This window comes from Eptatretus burgeri, chromosome 2 (genome assembly GCF_056783735.1).
Source record: "Eptatretus burgeri isolate ZD-2024b chromosome 2, Ebu_testis_v1, whole genome shotgun sequence".
Lineage (NCBI taxonomy): Eukaryota > Metazoa > Chordata > Myxini > Myxiniformes > Myxinidae > Eptatretus > Eptatretus burgeri.
In genome coordinates, this window is record NC_140962.1 from 120,499,325 (window position 1) to 120,516,326 (window position 17,002).

The window sequence follows — 17,002 nt, forward strand, 5'->3', positions numbered from 1 at the left end:
TCTCACGCCAATAAGTATTCAACGCCCCCATGCACCCCTCCCCCACTCCCAAGTCAATACTTTGGAGAAGCACCTTTGGCAGTGATTACAGCTTCGAGTCTTCTTCAGTTTGTCTGCATCAGCTTTGCACATCTGGATTTGGGGATTTTCTCCCATTCTTCCTCGCAGATTTGTTCAAGCTCTGTCAAGTTGGATGGGGAGTGTCAGTGAACAGCAATTTTCAAGTATTTCCATAAATTCTCAATGGGATTCAAGTCTGCACTTTGGCTAGCCCACTCAAGGACTTTCACGCTCTTGTTCTAAAGCCATTACAGTTTTGCTTTGGCTGTACGCTTCGGGTCATTGGCAATGGTTTATCTTCAAACAGGACACAGTCGAAATTCTTTTTCACTCTGAAGCAGGCTCTCCTCAAGGATTTGCCTGTGTTTGACTCCATTTATTGTTCCCTGTCCTTACAACTCTCCCAGTCCTTGCTGCTGAAAAGCATCCCCATAGCGTGATGCTGCCACCACCATGCTTCACAGTAGAGATGGTGTTATGTGGGTGATGAACTGTGCTTTGTTTCCACCAGACGCAGCGCTTTGCATTCAGGCCAAAGAGTTCAATTTTCATCTCATCAGACCACAGAATCTTTTGCCTCATGCTCTCAGAATCTTTCTGCAAACTCCAGGTGTGCAGTCATGTACTTTTTTTTTTTCTCAGGTGTGGCTTCTGTCTGTCCACTCTCCCATATAGCATCGATTTGTGAAGTGCTGCAGAAATTGTTGTCCTTCCGGCAGGTTCTCCCATCTCAACCAATGAACTCCGTAGTTCTGTCAGAGTGGTCATTGGGTTCTTGGTTACCTCCTGACCAAGGTCCTTCTTGCTCAGTTTGGTCGAACAGCCAGCTCTAGGAAAAGTATGGGTAGTTCCATATTCTTTCTATTTCCTAATGATAGAGCTCACTGTGCTCTTGGGAACTTTCAACACAAGAAATTGTTTTATAACCTTTCTCCAGATCTTTTCTTCCTCACAAACTGACAGTTCTTTGGACTTCTGCTCTGACATGCACTGTCAACTGTGGGACCTTATATAAAAAGGTGTGTTTCTTTCTCAATCATGTCTAATCAATTGAATTGGACACAGGTGGACACCATTGAAGTTGTCGAGACATCTCAAGGACGATCAAAGGAAATTGGATGCACCCAAGCTCAATTTGGAATGTCAGACAAAGGGGTCAAAATACTTATTGATGCAAAGACATTTCAGCTTTTCATTATCTTCAGCTGAGCTGCAATTACTGCAGAAAGACAGTAATCCCTTGCCAGACAAGCCAACTTTGGAGGAGCATTTGGTAAAGGAATATATATATATATATATATATATATATATATATATATATATATATATATATATATATATATATATATATATATATATATATATATATATATGTGTTTTTTTTATCTTCCCCAATATTATTGAAAATTAATGTACCGGTAAACATATTAATCGGTATCATAAGTGTTGTACATGATAGGTATAGGGATGCAAAATTATAGCAAGCCCCCAAAAACAACAGCAATCCTAATTTTCCATGCTTGCCAGACAAGGGATCCCCTACCTGTACAACCAAAATATGGCATTGTATGAAAAACTTGCAAATCATTATTTGCAAGAGATGATCAACAAAAAATATGGCAAATTTTATTGTATTTTTTCCAGTTCACAGGTGAAAAACATTTTGAAATTGCACTTCTGACACTGTCTGTTCACAACAGGACATGCACTCGGTGCTTATTTTGTTAACACATGGTTTTCCCACTTGGGTTTGCTTTTTATTACCCCTCCTTCACCACTCCACATCAAAGTCGATTTGGAACCTGCCTTTTTTGGACCGATATAACACCAATGATGAGCCATGACAGTGAATAAATGAACACTGCTCCACTTTGGTAAAAACGGTTTAGTGGCTGAAATTACAGTCTGGACTAGAGGGGGAGCACTCGGGAGAGTGCAAAACCTCCGCCGCCAATACTGCTGGGTCACTCAAGTGAACCTTATATCTTATTCATTAAATATGATGTCAACAGTGCAGACAGAGTTATAGTTCTTTTCTCCAACATTTTTTTTTTGGGGGGGGGGGGTTGGAAATCACTTAAAACATGTAACAATGCAAAAATAAAAAAATAAAAATCGAAATTTTGTTGAAAAAAAAGTTGCAAAAAATTATTTTTTCTCGAATAATTTTTTTTGGGGGGGGGGGTTGGAAATCACTTAAAATATTTAGAAATGCAAAAAAAAAAATTTCTTTTTTTTGGGGGGGGGGTTGGAAATCACTTAAAACATGGAAAAATGCAAAAAAGATTTTTGGGGGGGGGGTTGGAAATCACTTAAAACATGTAACAATGCAAAAATAAAAAAATAAAAATCGAAATTTTGTTGAAAAAAAGTTGCAAAAAATTATTTTTTCTCGAATAATTTTTTTGGGGGGGTTGGAAATCACTTAAAATATTTAGAAATGCAAAAAAAAAATTTTTTTGGGGGGGGGTTGGAAATCACTTAAAACATGGAAAAATGCAAAAAGATTTTTTGGGGGGGTTGGAAATCACTTAAAACATGTAGAAATGCAAAAAAATATATATATTTTTCTCTAACAATTTTTTTTTTGGGGGGGGGGGGACAAAGTCCAAAATTTAATGGCATGATCCTTAGACCATACCTAACCCCCCCCCCCCCCACCAAGTTTCGTCGAAATCCGTCGAGGAGTTTTTCCGTAATACTGTTCACAAACAAACAAACAAACAAAAGGCTGAAAACAGTAACCTCCATCCATCTTCAAAGATGGCAGAGGTTAAAAAACGGTGAAAAATGATGCGAGCTTAAGGGGAAGAAAAAAAATGCATCGGTTCTTTAAGGTCCCATGTAATTCAAGAGTTTCTGGTTATTTATATATCAGCTTGACCTTCCCAGTGAAGAAATCACCCATGTTTCTTTTTAAAAATCAACAATGGGGTAATTAGACCAATATTTTGAACATTTGTCGTGCTTTTCACAACTTGCTATGCCCCGCCATTCAAAAAGTGGAGTTCAGCGAATGTGACCGTTGACGTCATCTCCAGAACACGACTCGCTCAGAGTCGATTTATGAGACGTCGCGCGCCATATAAAGTACGTACAAATGCATTGTGCACATGTGTTTGCTATCTCACTGATCGTCTTACTTCCTGTGATTGTTTCGTGAAAGTTAAGAGTTTTAGCCTTACTTTCGAAAATGCCTGCAAGATGTATCGTAGCAGGATGCAGCAATACAACCAAAGATGGTGTAAGCCTTCATGTATTCCGAAAGATGAGAATCTTCGAAGAATATGGACATCTAAAGTGAAGCTGACGAGGGGAAACTGGAAACGCCCCATCATTTGCAGCACGAGCATCATTTGCAGCGCCCACTTCGAAGACAGTGACTTTGATCATGGGCTCTATTCGCTGTTCAGTTTGAAGTAGTTGAGGAGGCTGAAACCTGACGCAGTACCCATCATCAAAAGCAATGTCATCCGATAAATCTGTCGTCCATCCGACTCGTCCGATAAATCTGACGTGCTGTAGCTTCCTTTTATTATTCTCTTTTCTTCATTGTTTTCTACTGGCGCTACATGACGACAGTAGGAATAAAATAAATAAAAATGTAACAGAACGTCATATTTATCAGACTACTCCAGACAATTGTGTCACAAGGTGTGTTCTGCACACAAGTTTTCATCGTTTCCGGACAGCGAGATTGCTTCGTTTTATGCGCTGAGATATACAGCCGATGACATGGGCTGGTCTTTCTTGCGATTCATTCGCCACGGAGCAACATGCCCGCTGCACTGCGCTGCGCTGGTCACGTCACCTCACTAAAATATTTCTGATATCGAGCAGTATGCAAGTAGAATTTACATTCTTGAATTACAAATAGGATTTAGTCTAACCAGTTGTTATTGCCAAGTCTTCCTTCGATGTCCTCCCGATCATCATGAACTCCGGGAATTTCAGCCAGTTTCCTCTGCTTGTCCTGCTTCGGGCTCGAACTGGCAAGGCCGCATTCCATTTCCAGTTTCCTGAACTTCACCTCCCGTGACTACGTTATCCAACTATTCTCCATGTGATTCAGACCAAAACCCTTCATTTCTCTCACACTCACTGTCACTACCAGACAAATCAAAGTCCATGTCATCCATTATTCAAAACCAAATGTTTGATTTTTTTTAAAGCAGAAATGAACGAAGCGTTTGAGTCGATCAATCGAATGTGGAAACATACAGAAAGCCAATACAATCATGTAGACCACCAACCCGAGTAATTTACGTGCAGCCTTTGTTGTTCTGGAGATGACGTCATGTGGGTTACGTGTTGTTCAGTAGATTTCGGCAGAATATTTAGAGCGTTCCCTAAGAGGTTCGTTTTTTTTAATTTTACATTTTACAGAACGAGTATTGTGAAAAAAAATTGTCAGATCAGAAATCATAATGAAAAACTCCTATAGGACATATATATATATATATATATATATATATATATATATATATATATATATATATATATATATATATATATATATATATATATATATATATATATATATATATATATATATATATATATATATATATATATATATATATATATATATATATATATATATATATATATATATATATATATATATATATATATATATATATATATATATATATATATATATATATATATATATATATATATATATAGAGCCTGGTGTTGGCGCAGTGGTTAGGGCAGCGGCTTGGGATCCAAAAGGTCCTGAGTTCAAGCCTCGTTGGGCCACTGAATTAATACACCAGGGGGTTGACTCAGCCTGTCATCCTTCCGAGGTCGGCGAAGTGAGTACCAGTATACTAGGCCGGTGTATACCCTGGTTAAAATAGGTGTACCATATCCCTGTGTCGTAAGAGGCGACCAGGGTTGTGTCAGGAAGGGCATCCGGCGTAAAACATGTGCCAAATCACTATGCGGATCATATGGATGATCCGCTGTGGCGACCCCGAATGGGAACAGCCGAAAGAAGAAGAAGAAGAAGAAGAAATATATATATATATATATATATATATATATATATATATATATATATATATATATATATATATATATATATATATATATATATATATATATATATGCTATTTCAGTACTTTTGGGTGTCATGGGACCTTCAATTAAAACTAAAATAAAATCGAACAATGAACGAGATAAAAGAGCAAAAACTGTTGAAAAATGTAGAGGTTGGAAGGAGCGGCATTGCAGAAACGGAAACACAGAACAATAAAATTTTTAAAAAGAAAGGTATGTGTGTTTTTGAGGCAGAAAAGAGACAATTTCAAGAAGAATGGACGGATGAGTTTTTATTTGTGCTGAACAAATCTGGCACAAAGCCAGTTTGTTTAATTTGTAAGCAGTCATGTTCTGCTTTCAAGCGCAGAAATTTTGAGCGCCATTACACAAAAACACATGCCAACTTTAATGGCAAATACCGACCTGGTAGTAATCTTCGGAAAAATAAAAATCGAGCAACTCATCGGTTTGCTTAAGGATGTAGGTGTGTTGGCAAGAATTTGGCAGAAGCTTCATTTTAAATTGTGTGGAATTGTAGCTCGACACCAGAAATTGTTAAAGAATGAGTTGTAGCCTCTGCAGAGATAATGTTTGCTGATTTTAGTAACGGATGCAATCATACAGCAAATAAAAGGACAACAGCTGTCTGATACAACCATAATGAGAAGGATGGAGGGAATTGCAACAGACATTCGGCAACAGCTAACGGAGGACATCCCGGCTGCGCCGTATTTTAGCGCAGCGTTGGACGAAAGCACCGATGCGTGTGACATTGAACAGTTATGCTTATGGGTTAGTTTCCCAAAGGAGGAATTGTTGTGCTTGATTCCGTTGAAAGGTCAGACGAGAGGGGAAAATATTCTTAATGGCTTACTGGACTTCCCCCCGAGAAAGACAAGCGGGTCCAACCTGACATCTGTATGCAGAGGATGCTCCAAACATGTGAGAAAAGGAGAACAGCCTCATCGTTCTGATGAGAAAAAGAGAGGGAATGACCAAGTTCCCCACTTTTCAGTGCATCATGCATCAGGAAGTGCTCGTAGCTAAAGTCAAAAACTCTGAGATGCAAAGTACGATGCAGCTGGTTGTTGTGGTCAATTTAATTGTGTCAAGAGCACCGAGTCACATACAGTTTCGAGCACTGCTCGATGAGTACGAGACGGAGCATGGCGACCTGGTGATGCACAGCGAGGTTAGACGTTTGTCACGTGGCAAAATACTGGAGCGATTTTTGAGTCTCCTTCCTCAGATTTGAGAATTTGTTGAAAACAAAGGGAGGAGGGAAACAGAGTATGAAAACCCAGAGTGGGTAATTAAGCTCGCATGTTTCACTGGCATCACTTGTCACTTGAATGCGCCGAATCTCCAGCTGCAAAGGGAAACAAAGGTCCCGGTAAAATGCTGCGTGCCGTAACGGCATTTCAAAACAAGATCATGACACTCTTCATACCAGACAGAGGGTTTGTGCACTTTCCAAAACTCAAAACAATCACAACAGAAGATCCTGAGCTGTTGAAGCTTTTCAACTACGATTCATCTGTACAGATATTGTAGGAAACGTGGGCAGAGTTCGAATCTACATTCAACGACGAGAAGGAGTACAAGGACTTCTTCAACTTCATTGAGAACCCGATCAACGTGCCAGTGTCATCTCTGTCACCTGTCATCATAGACCTCTGTTCTGATCGTGCAAAACTGGAGAGTGAAATCGTTGAGATTCAGACAAATGACATCCAGCGGTCTGAACTTCAGTCAGGCGTTCATCATTTCTGGAACATGGTCCCCAATACAGAATACCCAACTGTCAAAGTGTGTGCAAAAAGGGCTGTCCTTTTTTTTTGTCAGTACACACACATGTGAAGCAACCTTTCAACAATGAACATTGTGAAAAGAAAACAGAGGAACAGACTGACAAATTAACATTGGGACTGCCTCACGAGGATTGCGATGATGGATTACAAATACTGTATGAAGATGGTCATGGAGCATCAGGCACACTTCTGCTCACCCAGCTTTTAAAGTAATCTTTGAAATCTATTGATATTATTTTGCTTAAAACATGTACCTTAAGGCCCGGTCACACCTTGACGTTTTAGCCAACGTATGCCGATTTTTGAATATTTTTTCTAAAACGCTGGCACACGTTGAATACGTTATGGGTAAGTTTTGATAACATTGAGAGCACGCTGAAAAACACTGCCATATGTCGTTGTACGTTGGCTTTAAACGTACTTTTCGGTTGTCCTCAAATTTTTTCATGCTTGAAATTTCACGACGTATGCCGGCGTATGACTCACACGTTCCGCTACGCTGGCCACAAGTTGTATGCACGGTCTACGATCGTTGACAGACGTCAACACATGCTACTTGTAAGTTAATCATAAGTTGAGACACGCCGAGGTAATGTTTAGCGTACCCGAAACTTATTTCTAACCTATGATTAACATGTTGTTGGCACGTTACGCGATCGTTGTCACACATCGACAGACGTTACTTTTAAGTTACTCATAGGCTGAAAGACGTTGGTATAATGGATCGTCCTTGCGTCAGCGTCCACAGCCACGGCCAGGACACTTATTTGCAGCATTCTTCAAACTTTTCTTCGGCATGACGAGGATGTTCACACTTCGATGTCTAGCTTGGCTATGATTCCAATTGTCCATCGGCAGCGTCTATTTAAAATAGTCGAGTTTGAGCGTTTTAACACGTTCAGAAGAAACGCTTCAAATTTCAAAACCCCAGCGTCAAAAAACAAAGGCGAGTGACAGCAATTTAAATCGTTCATTGTAAACAATGAAACTAGCTGAGTGGTACCGTTTAAAAGTCGTTGAGTGTAAAAAAAATCCAATTGTTGAGCGCAAGCGTCTACTTTCAATAGTGGAGATGCAGCCACTTAAATCGTTGAGTGGCAGCCTATGAACCTACCCGTGGACACGTGGACGCAAGGAGGATCCATCATAACCCACACCCTCCCCCTCACACTCACCTACTACTGCCAACATGAACAAACTACTACTAATACTAATATTATTACTGATACTGATACTGATACTGTTACTGCTGACATGGACATCGACTCAAAAAGGACTCGAAAACACTGTTGGGTTCCCCTTTTATGAGCAGCATTTTTATATACCAATTCCCAAAACCGCTGGGAACACGTCTTTATATGGCAGTTGTAAGCTAGAAACACGTTCATTTTTTTTTTTGTCGACCGGAAGACGTCATTGGAATATGTCTACATACGTCGATGTGTGTTGGGACTACGTAAAGAATTGGTTCAAAGCACGTCAAACATAAGTTAGAAATAAGTTTCGCGTAAAAAAGACATTACCGCGACGTGTTTCGACTTATGAGTAGCTTATAAGTAGCCTTTGTGGACGTGTGTAAGCGTCCACATATCGTGTGTAAAACTTATCCCCATCGCATGCGGAACGTGTGTCATACGCCGAGTACGTCGTAAAATTTTGAACATGTTTAAAATTTCTTGACGTACTCTACTTACTGCGACGTATGATAGCGTACTTTATCGTTCTACTCACGTATACCAAACTTACTCATACCGTATTTGACGTGCCCCAACGTTTTAGACACATTTTTCTTAGGTCGGCATACGCTGGCAAGATCGCCAAGGTGTGACCGCGATGTTGTCACTTCCATTTCTACGGCAGTTATGATTCGAATCGTTGTGCGTCAGCCTTTTAATAGGCTACGTCACGACATCGTCGGCGATGCGTGCAACGCGCTATGCTTAAGTTAGACTATCGTTGGGCATCGGTTGTGTAGGTCGACAACAGGTTCAGCATTCGTTGGTATAAGTTATCTCTAACACAACGAAACGTTGTGTGTCCATTACTAATATGTTATGCATACGACCAACTCGTTATGAATACGTCCGAATCTTAAAAAAAAAAACATCAAAAGTTCAACGTCAGCCAGTGTTTTACATACATTTTAATACGTTGCCATCGCTGGCTAAAACGTCAAGGTGTGACCGGGCCTTTAGGTAGGTTAAGCTGCATTTTTACTTTCTAATAATTAAGCCGATGTTGATTTATTGCACATGCAGACTTCCATTTAGTTAACATAGTTGTTATACAACACAATTGCATCAAGCATTGCATTATTTTGGCTTGCATGCGGTGTGGCGGCTCTCACACTGATGTCGTACTGGCGAAATGGCCCCCCTCTCAAAAAAATAGTGAAGATCACTGAACTAGACAATGGGATAGGCTTTTTACCTCACAGGGCTGAGTCTACAATGATTGTGATTATGCTCAAAATTAAAATAAAACGGGAAAACTGGTTGGTCAGTTGGCTTGGCACACCAGCTGAGTCAGTGTTTGTGCTGATATCTTGAATAATCTGGTGTAACTGAGAAAGCCGCCTCTGAGGCTGCTCTGCATTCCAAATATGCAGTCATTCAGCCCATTCCAAACTGGCAGGAGAGCTTTTACATTTGTATTCCTGGCTGCAAAAGGCTGGATTCAATAAAGGAAAGTTGTTGGCAACAGCTGCCATTATGAGCATAACATATGATTGGAATTGAGGTTACAAATTAGGGATGGAGCCTTCTGATTATATAAGGAAATCAATGTCAGCCTATGATAAAGGAAAAATAATCTGTTCAGTACACATGAAAATATAAAATTGTACTGACTCAACAATTAAGAAGTCATTCATTAGTAATTAGTTCGATGCAAATCCTAACTCTGCTCCAATTTGGCAAGGAATTTTCCATTTAGATATTGCCCTTTTTCTTTTCATTCTAACTAGCTTTCACAAATCCGATACAAAAGGTGGTGTGCACTGGTTTCTTCGATCAAAAGAAAGATTCCATTGTCTGCGGTAGTTCAAATGACAAATCGGTATGTATTCCATGCCAATACCTGCTCTTTGAAGGCATCGAGCTGGGCACGCACTGCATTGGCACGCCGCAGTTCCTCCTCCAGCAGCATGGTGCTACGCACTTGTTCGGAATTCCGTTCTTCGAGTTCGCGGACCTGCCGTCGCAGGTCCCCAAGATCATCCAACTTGCGGCGGTACGACTCCACAGCAGCCTCCAGCTGGGTCACACGGTCAGAGGAGTGCCTGTCATAAAGCAGAATGAAACTTTCATCACATTTTTGGAAAACATGCTTGCTGAAGCAGGATAGTTCAACTACACAATCCCATTCATCAGAATCAGACAATCCTTCTTACAGCATGTTAGACATTTGTACGTGATTAACAAAGGACAAATGCATTATGGAAATAAATCCCTATGATTACTCAAGTTTGGAAAAAAGTAAAAGCAACTCTGAGTTACTTTATATTAGTAGAAAAAGGTTACAAAATGGGACGGCCGTTTTGAACAAGAAGCAAAATAATAATAATAATAATTTTTCTTTTTGCCTCAAATACACATCTTAACATCAATCTCAGGCTTCCTGTGGAACTTGTACATAAACCACATGCAGGAAAAAAAAAAAAAAGAAAAAAAAGTCGACATCAGTGTACTTTTACATGAATTATAGACATTAGTAGACATTGAACAAACAAACACACACATGGTAAATGGGATTTCAACTTTGGTTCCCCTACATCAAGAGCTAGCGCTAGGCAGTTCCATTGCAATGCCAAAAGGCCAACCTTTTCATCAATCACCAAATTTTGATTGCACTGGATGGTTTTAATAACTTTCAATTTGTTAGAATGAAGGACAAGTCATAATCCTTTTCATTTAATAGCAGTGGAGAAGATACTCTCCCACTGGTACTGTGCTGGTCCACGTGGAACGAGGATTCTGTTGCAGTATGCGGCGATCACACCGTCATGGTCCATTAGGTCTGTTGTGCAGCCCAGCCCGTATTAAGCAGAGTGCACGTACACGCAGAACAAGGCAACAACGGTGCACGATTCCCAGGTTACAAGCTGCTGCTTCAAGGCATGCCAATAAATAGGACGTACATCACGCTGACTGTTGTATGTATGTATGTATTCCTCCTCAGAGGAAGGTATAACAAAAATAAATTAATAAAAAGATGCTCACGATGAAGTGTTGGTTTCATGTAAAATCTGGATTTGGTGCAACAAAGCAAATAAATTAATTTTTTTTTTAAACTACATGCTAAATTATATTTTTTTTAATTGGTGTACAGATTTCACTGACTGACATCTGATCGTACATGAGAAACGTTTTGTCTACAAAATAAGCAGTCGACATAAAGCCGGGCATGTTATAGTGTGTGCGACAAAAACAACCACCACAACTCACTGGAGAACTCGACCCCTCCCCACTTTTTCATTCCCCAACACACCAACCTCAAAACATCCATTTCATCTTTCATGCTTTGAGCTTCTTCGGCAATGCTCAAAAGCTGTCGGTTCTTCTGATCCTGCAGCAGGGCCTCCCTCTCCAGTTCTTCGCAACGCACCCTGAACTCTTCACGACTCACTTCCACTCTGAAACGGCGAACGTTCTTCTAAACTTTGATCGGTACAACGATAGCAATATGGCTCACCGTTAAGTAAAATGTTAAACATTAATGCACAATTACATTACCACACAGCAATAAACCTTATTGTGAGAATACAATTCATTTGTGGACACTAAATCTTTACTCATGGAAGAACAAGGTAACAAAAGGATAAAAGGGCAATGTACTGACAGTGGGACCACAGTTGGATGCAGCAAGGAATGAACAAACAAGAAAAGAGGAGAAAGGAAAGACAGTAACCTACAAGTAAGAGGGTTGGATGAGGTCGGGTTAATAGAGTAAAGGATTATAAGTAGGGATGGGGATGACATGAGATGATGGTGCACCACTTGCTTGAAGCCCTGGAGTGAAGAGCGCGAGTGAACAGTCTCTGGAAGGCAGTTCCACAAACAGGAGAAAAAAAGGCAGTTCTACAACCGGGAGAAAAGAGGAACAAAAGAATGAAGATGGGTGCAAACCCTGGATTTTGGAAGTTCAACGAGGAGGGGGGTTGCTGGAAGAACGCGTGCATCATGCAGGAGTTGGGACAGATCAGAAGGTTGAAACAGCAGAGGAATTAGACCAAAGGGGAGGTGGTTAAACGAAAAAAAAATTAATAATAATAATAATAATAATAATAAAGAAGCCACCATCCTATCTGAGATATGAGAGCAACGAGGCCTTGTACGCCATATTGACATGTGCCAAGTTTCAATTTTCTCCATGGAGTTGTTTCAGAGAAAAAGAGGTTCAAAGTTCTTCCTTTTTTGCAAGATGGCTGCCACACCACATGATCGAAGTCGTCAAAATTATCATAAAGAAAAATTCTACATGAGTAGTCGCTCCTTCGGTGAAAATTTTGTGTCAATCACTCAAGCGGTTGCAGAGAAAATGAATTTAAAAGGGAATAAACTTTCAAAACGCAGCGGAAGTATTAATAAAAAATAAAAAATAAAAAAAAAATAACAACAAATAAATAAATAAATGCACCTGCATCAGAATGAAGAGGTTCAGTTTGGCATTTTTAATATGAAATAGGCAAAGCCGAGAAACGAACAAAACCCATTGGAACTCATTATAACCCATATAAATACCCTTTGGAACCCAATAGAACCCATAGAATTACCCTTTGGAATCATCAGTGGGCTCACTGGTCCATTGGACCAAATTTTCATTGGTCTTCAAGGCCTTGTAGCATACCGGCCTGCTGTACTGCTTGAGAATTAGCTTGCCTTTCACCAAACCCAGATGTGCTTGGGCCAAGGTGGAGATTATACGTTTGAAATTATTCTTGCCAAATGATACTACTATTCTCATTATTGGTGTTAATATTATTTGTATTGATTAATATATAGTTTGTTACAATGTTAACTTTTTTTTCTTGTGTTCACTCACACGCACGCACGCACGCACGCACGCACGCACACACACAGTTAGAGAAGTTCTTCATTTTTGACAGATGGATGGACGGATGGATGGAAATCGTCAAATATTGAAGCGGCTTCACTGGATAAAAATAATAAACATGAAAGCAATCGGGTACCAGCCTGGAAGGCTTGGCACCTAAATGATAACAATAAACACATGAAGCATTTTTCAAAGTAATGCCCTTTCTTGTGGCTAGAGGGTATGGCAATGCCACTGATGCAACACCATCTGTAGGTTCGGGCAGAAATTTAGAATTTGGCTTGGGTGCTGGCAATAACTCGCCTACTCTTCTCAAAGGACGAGGTGGGATCTTTAACATCCACCAGCTCATGATGGCAGATGGGACACCCCTTTTAACGGCCATCCAAGGGATAGCACACACATTGATGCCTCGCCCTGCCTGCAAGACACCGGGATGACAGTTCGTAATGTGGTCGAGATTCAAACCCAGGTTATGCGGCTCATAGGAGAGCCTGCATGTCTCTGGTCGAGGAAATCCTGCCAGACCCTCTCTGTCTGTCCATTTGTGTTCCTTCCTCCCAAATGAAGGTTGAGGCTCACGAATATCTTGTGTTGTTTCATTTTATTTGCATTCACTGTCTTTTTTTATTTATTTATTCCCAAGAACCTCATGCTGTCTGGTGGTGTACCATTCCTTTTCTTACAGATCACGTTTGTACGTCTCTCAGAATGCTTGCACTCCAACCCTTATGTATCAGTGAAAACCTTCGATCCTCTGTCGTTATTGCTCCTTCATCAACCTTAGCTTTGTATTTTTAAAATGCACTTCATTCAAACAGGTCAGACACCAGATAAATAAGGTTAGACAAACAATAACTGCATTTAGATCTTCCAAGGGATTTGTTATACCATGTGGAAGAGCAAAAACAGTGAAGAGGAGGGAAACATAACAGTGGCGGTCAAGTCCCTAAGAAGATGTATTTTCTTCATTCTTGTAGCCATCATTCTTTTGTTCCTCGTTTCTCCCAGATATGGAACTGCCTTCCGGAAACCGTTCATTCACACTCTTCACTGCAGCGCTTCAAGCAAGCAAGTTTTCCACCGTCTGTTCTCCAATGTTGCTCACTCTGCTCAATCTTCCGACCCTCTCCAGAAACTCCAGGATGCATGCATTCTTCCAGTCACCCTTCCCAGTTTAAAACATCCAAAATCCAGGCTGACAGCCCACCTCAACTCTTTTATTCCTCACTTTCCCCATCCATGAAACCAGCTTCTGTTTTGCTTCACTCCACATCAACGGCTTCAAGCAAAACGGTGCCAGGACATCTTTTGTCATCCCAAATTCTGACCCGTGATCTTTATTATCCCCGTTAACCTTTCCGAAATCAACCAGGTCTTATTTGCTAGTTTCAGTGTTTCCTAACCTCCTCTTTTCCCGTTCTTCAATTTATTTGGCTGTTGTTTTACTGTCAGTTCTGCTTTGCCTCACACTCCTGCAAAGAGGGAGGGGAAAAACATACAATAAATTACAGGACACAGCAAAGGGACACTTGGAGGAAGACTGGGCGATGGGACGAATGCTGGATATAATCTCAAGCACAAGTAAGGGGCTGAAAGAGCAGGAAGGAAAAGCAAAAAATAAAATACAAATAAACCATGGACGACGGAGCAATGGAACAAATAAATGGAAATATGGGTGAAGGGAGAGGAGAACAAAAGAAATCTGATTCGTATTACACAATAACAGAAATGAAACAAATTCTGAAGAGCAAGTACCTTTACCTACCCAACTGCAGCATGCTTGTTCACAACACAGCTATGGAGTTTTTAAAAACTCACCCTCACATAACATTTCATTCCCAGTTCAGAATTTTTTTTTTATATGTTTCACAAATTACACTGGCCAACGAGTCATTTTCATCAGATATAATTATAGGTGGGCTAGATAGCTCTTGAGATGCCGATTTTAAATCTGTTTTTGGTTTTCCTCCAGCACATCTCATTTGCGTGACGAAACCGATCAAACTTGAAAGGTTATTGCCTTAATTAATCAATGCTATAACCTTTAGATTTTGGCATCAAATCCAATCAATGGCATTTTGAAGAAATCAATTGTTTTTGTGGGGGCCGAAAGCACCTCCCAACACCCACAAGGAATGGGGTTGGGGATCATTAAAATTAAGGCAATAATCTTTCAAATTTGACTGGTCTTTCAAACAATTTTTACCTGATGGGACCTCTGCCCTTTGACCTCGACCCCAAAATCTAATCAGTTCATCTTTGCAGGATCATACACACCTGTCCCAAGTTTGACTTGGATCCCTTCAGCTGTTCTTAAGTTATCGTTGTAACGAAAACCAATCACAGAAGGATGGACGCACGGACATACGGACAGCTGGATGGATAGCCAACCCAAAAACACAATGCCTCCAGCGACTTTGGCGGCCCAGGCATTTAAAAAAAAAAAAAAATCCTAAAAATAAAAATAATTAAAATAATAATAAAGCTTTAACCATTTTTTTTTTTTTTTTTAACCTAAAACGATTCCCTGGCAGTCACTGATTAACCTCTGAAAGTTTGATGAAGATCCGTTAGGTAATCTGAGAAAAATGGTGACGCACGCACGCACACCTCTCTCTTGTACGAGTAGTATAGATTAAAGAAAAGTCTGTTTAACTTTGATGCGCTTTTGAAGTAATGCACAAAATGAGTTGAAAACTCATGGTCGTTATTTGGGATGTGTACAGGAAGGTCTTGGGTAAGATTTTTTTTTTTCATACCCTCAGGGTTGGTTGAGGGTGGGTGGAAGCACTCCAATTTTCTTTATGTAAATGTGTGCTGCAATCTAGAGCATCGCAGCCAGACATTACAAGTACAGTAATACAATATAATTCTGGGGGAAATTGCGGATGGGTTGTTCGCTCGCGATTTATAAATTTCCAGTGCTTTATGAATACATGGGAGACGATAAACTTGAACAAGACACACAAATACATTCTGATAGACTTAACAGCATCAACGGTTCTTCTGCTTCAAACAGTCAGCCTCATAACTCTTGATTTAGCAACAAAGCCTCAGGTACATTGACACCAATATATAAAATAAAAAGTACAGGATCTACTACAATTAAAAAAAAAAAAGTCACATCATGTTCCTTGCAGTCAATCTGTGTCGAGTACACCAGGGAGAACACAAAGTCATAAATATGTCCGAAAAATGTAATTCTTTGGGTGGTGAAGTAGCCCCGATTAAATGTCAACATGGATAGGAGCAGAGTGTTGTGAAGATACGTCACACTTTAATGTCAATTCATGAATAAATAAGCATGCCAGGTGATCCTTCTCTCACCCCAATTTTTGACATGTTCTCTCAAGACGACGATAACGATGGAGTGATTATAATGCAGAACAAATGCGTAATGCGTTGCTCGTGATCCGGGTACTTCTTTGACACTCTCAAACACATTCACACGGTCAAGTACTGAGGTGCAAATGACTATTTAAATTCACGGTCGAATGGTTGATGTACGAATTGTGCTATGGCCGACTTGACCCTCATGTTAAATGTACCTCACAGCATTCAGACGAAGTCACAATTTGCCACCACCCCCATCCTCCAACAAAGATGTGGTGGTATGACAAGGTGTTGGTTATGCAATTACAATTGTTGTCATTCCTCCAACCTACAACTCCAACCTAGAACGGTACTCGGTAGCACGCATGCCTCCACCAGGCTGAACAGTTTACGTTTTGTATGTCACTGATAGACCAGAGCTGAATCGGGATTGAAACCAAATTCCAATTTCCTCATTCTGAACAAACTAACTCATCCACCAAGTTTTGTCACAACTCTTCCACAACTTTTTGAGATATTGCGCTATATATCGTTTTTTTGGCTCTTCACGAAGGAGATCGTGGGATATTTTACGTCCACCAACGAATGCCGGCAGATGGATTGCCCAGTTTAACGTCCATCCGAGGGACGGCACACACACACTGAATCAATGGTGAAGATTCACTTTAAAATTAAAAAAAAAATAAGAAATA

General features: G+C 40.1%; 1 protein-coding gene across 1 annotated transcript in view; it reads right to left on the reverse strand.

The window, feature by feature from the left end:
- The window catches only part of LOC147032950 (protein Hook homolog 3-like), an 87,619-nt gene that overhangs the window by 31,508 nt on the left and 39,109 nt on the right, over window positions 1-17,002 (reverse strand). The window contains exons 10-11 of the mRNA XM_085871018.1: window positions 11,413-11,553; window positions 9,999-10,200 (exon numbers count right to left, since the gene is read on the reverse strand). Coding sequence (XP_085727144.1) covers window positions 9,999-10,200; window positions 11,413-11,553 — 343 coding nt within the window. The remainder of the gene's footprint in view (window positions 1-9,998; window positions 10,201-11,412; window positions 11,554-17,002) is intronic.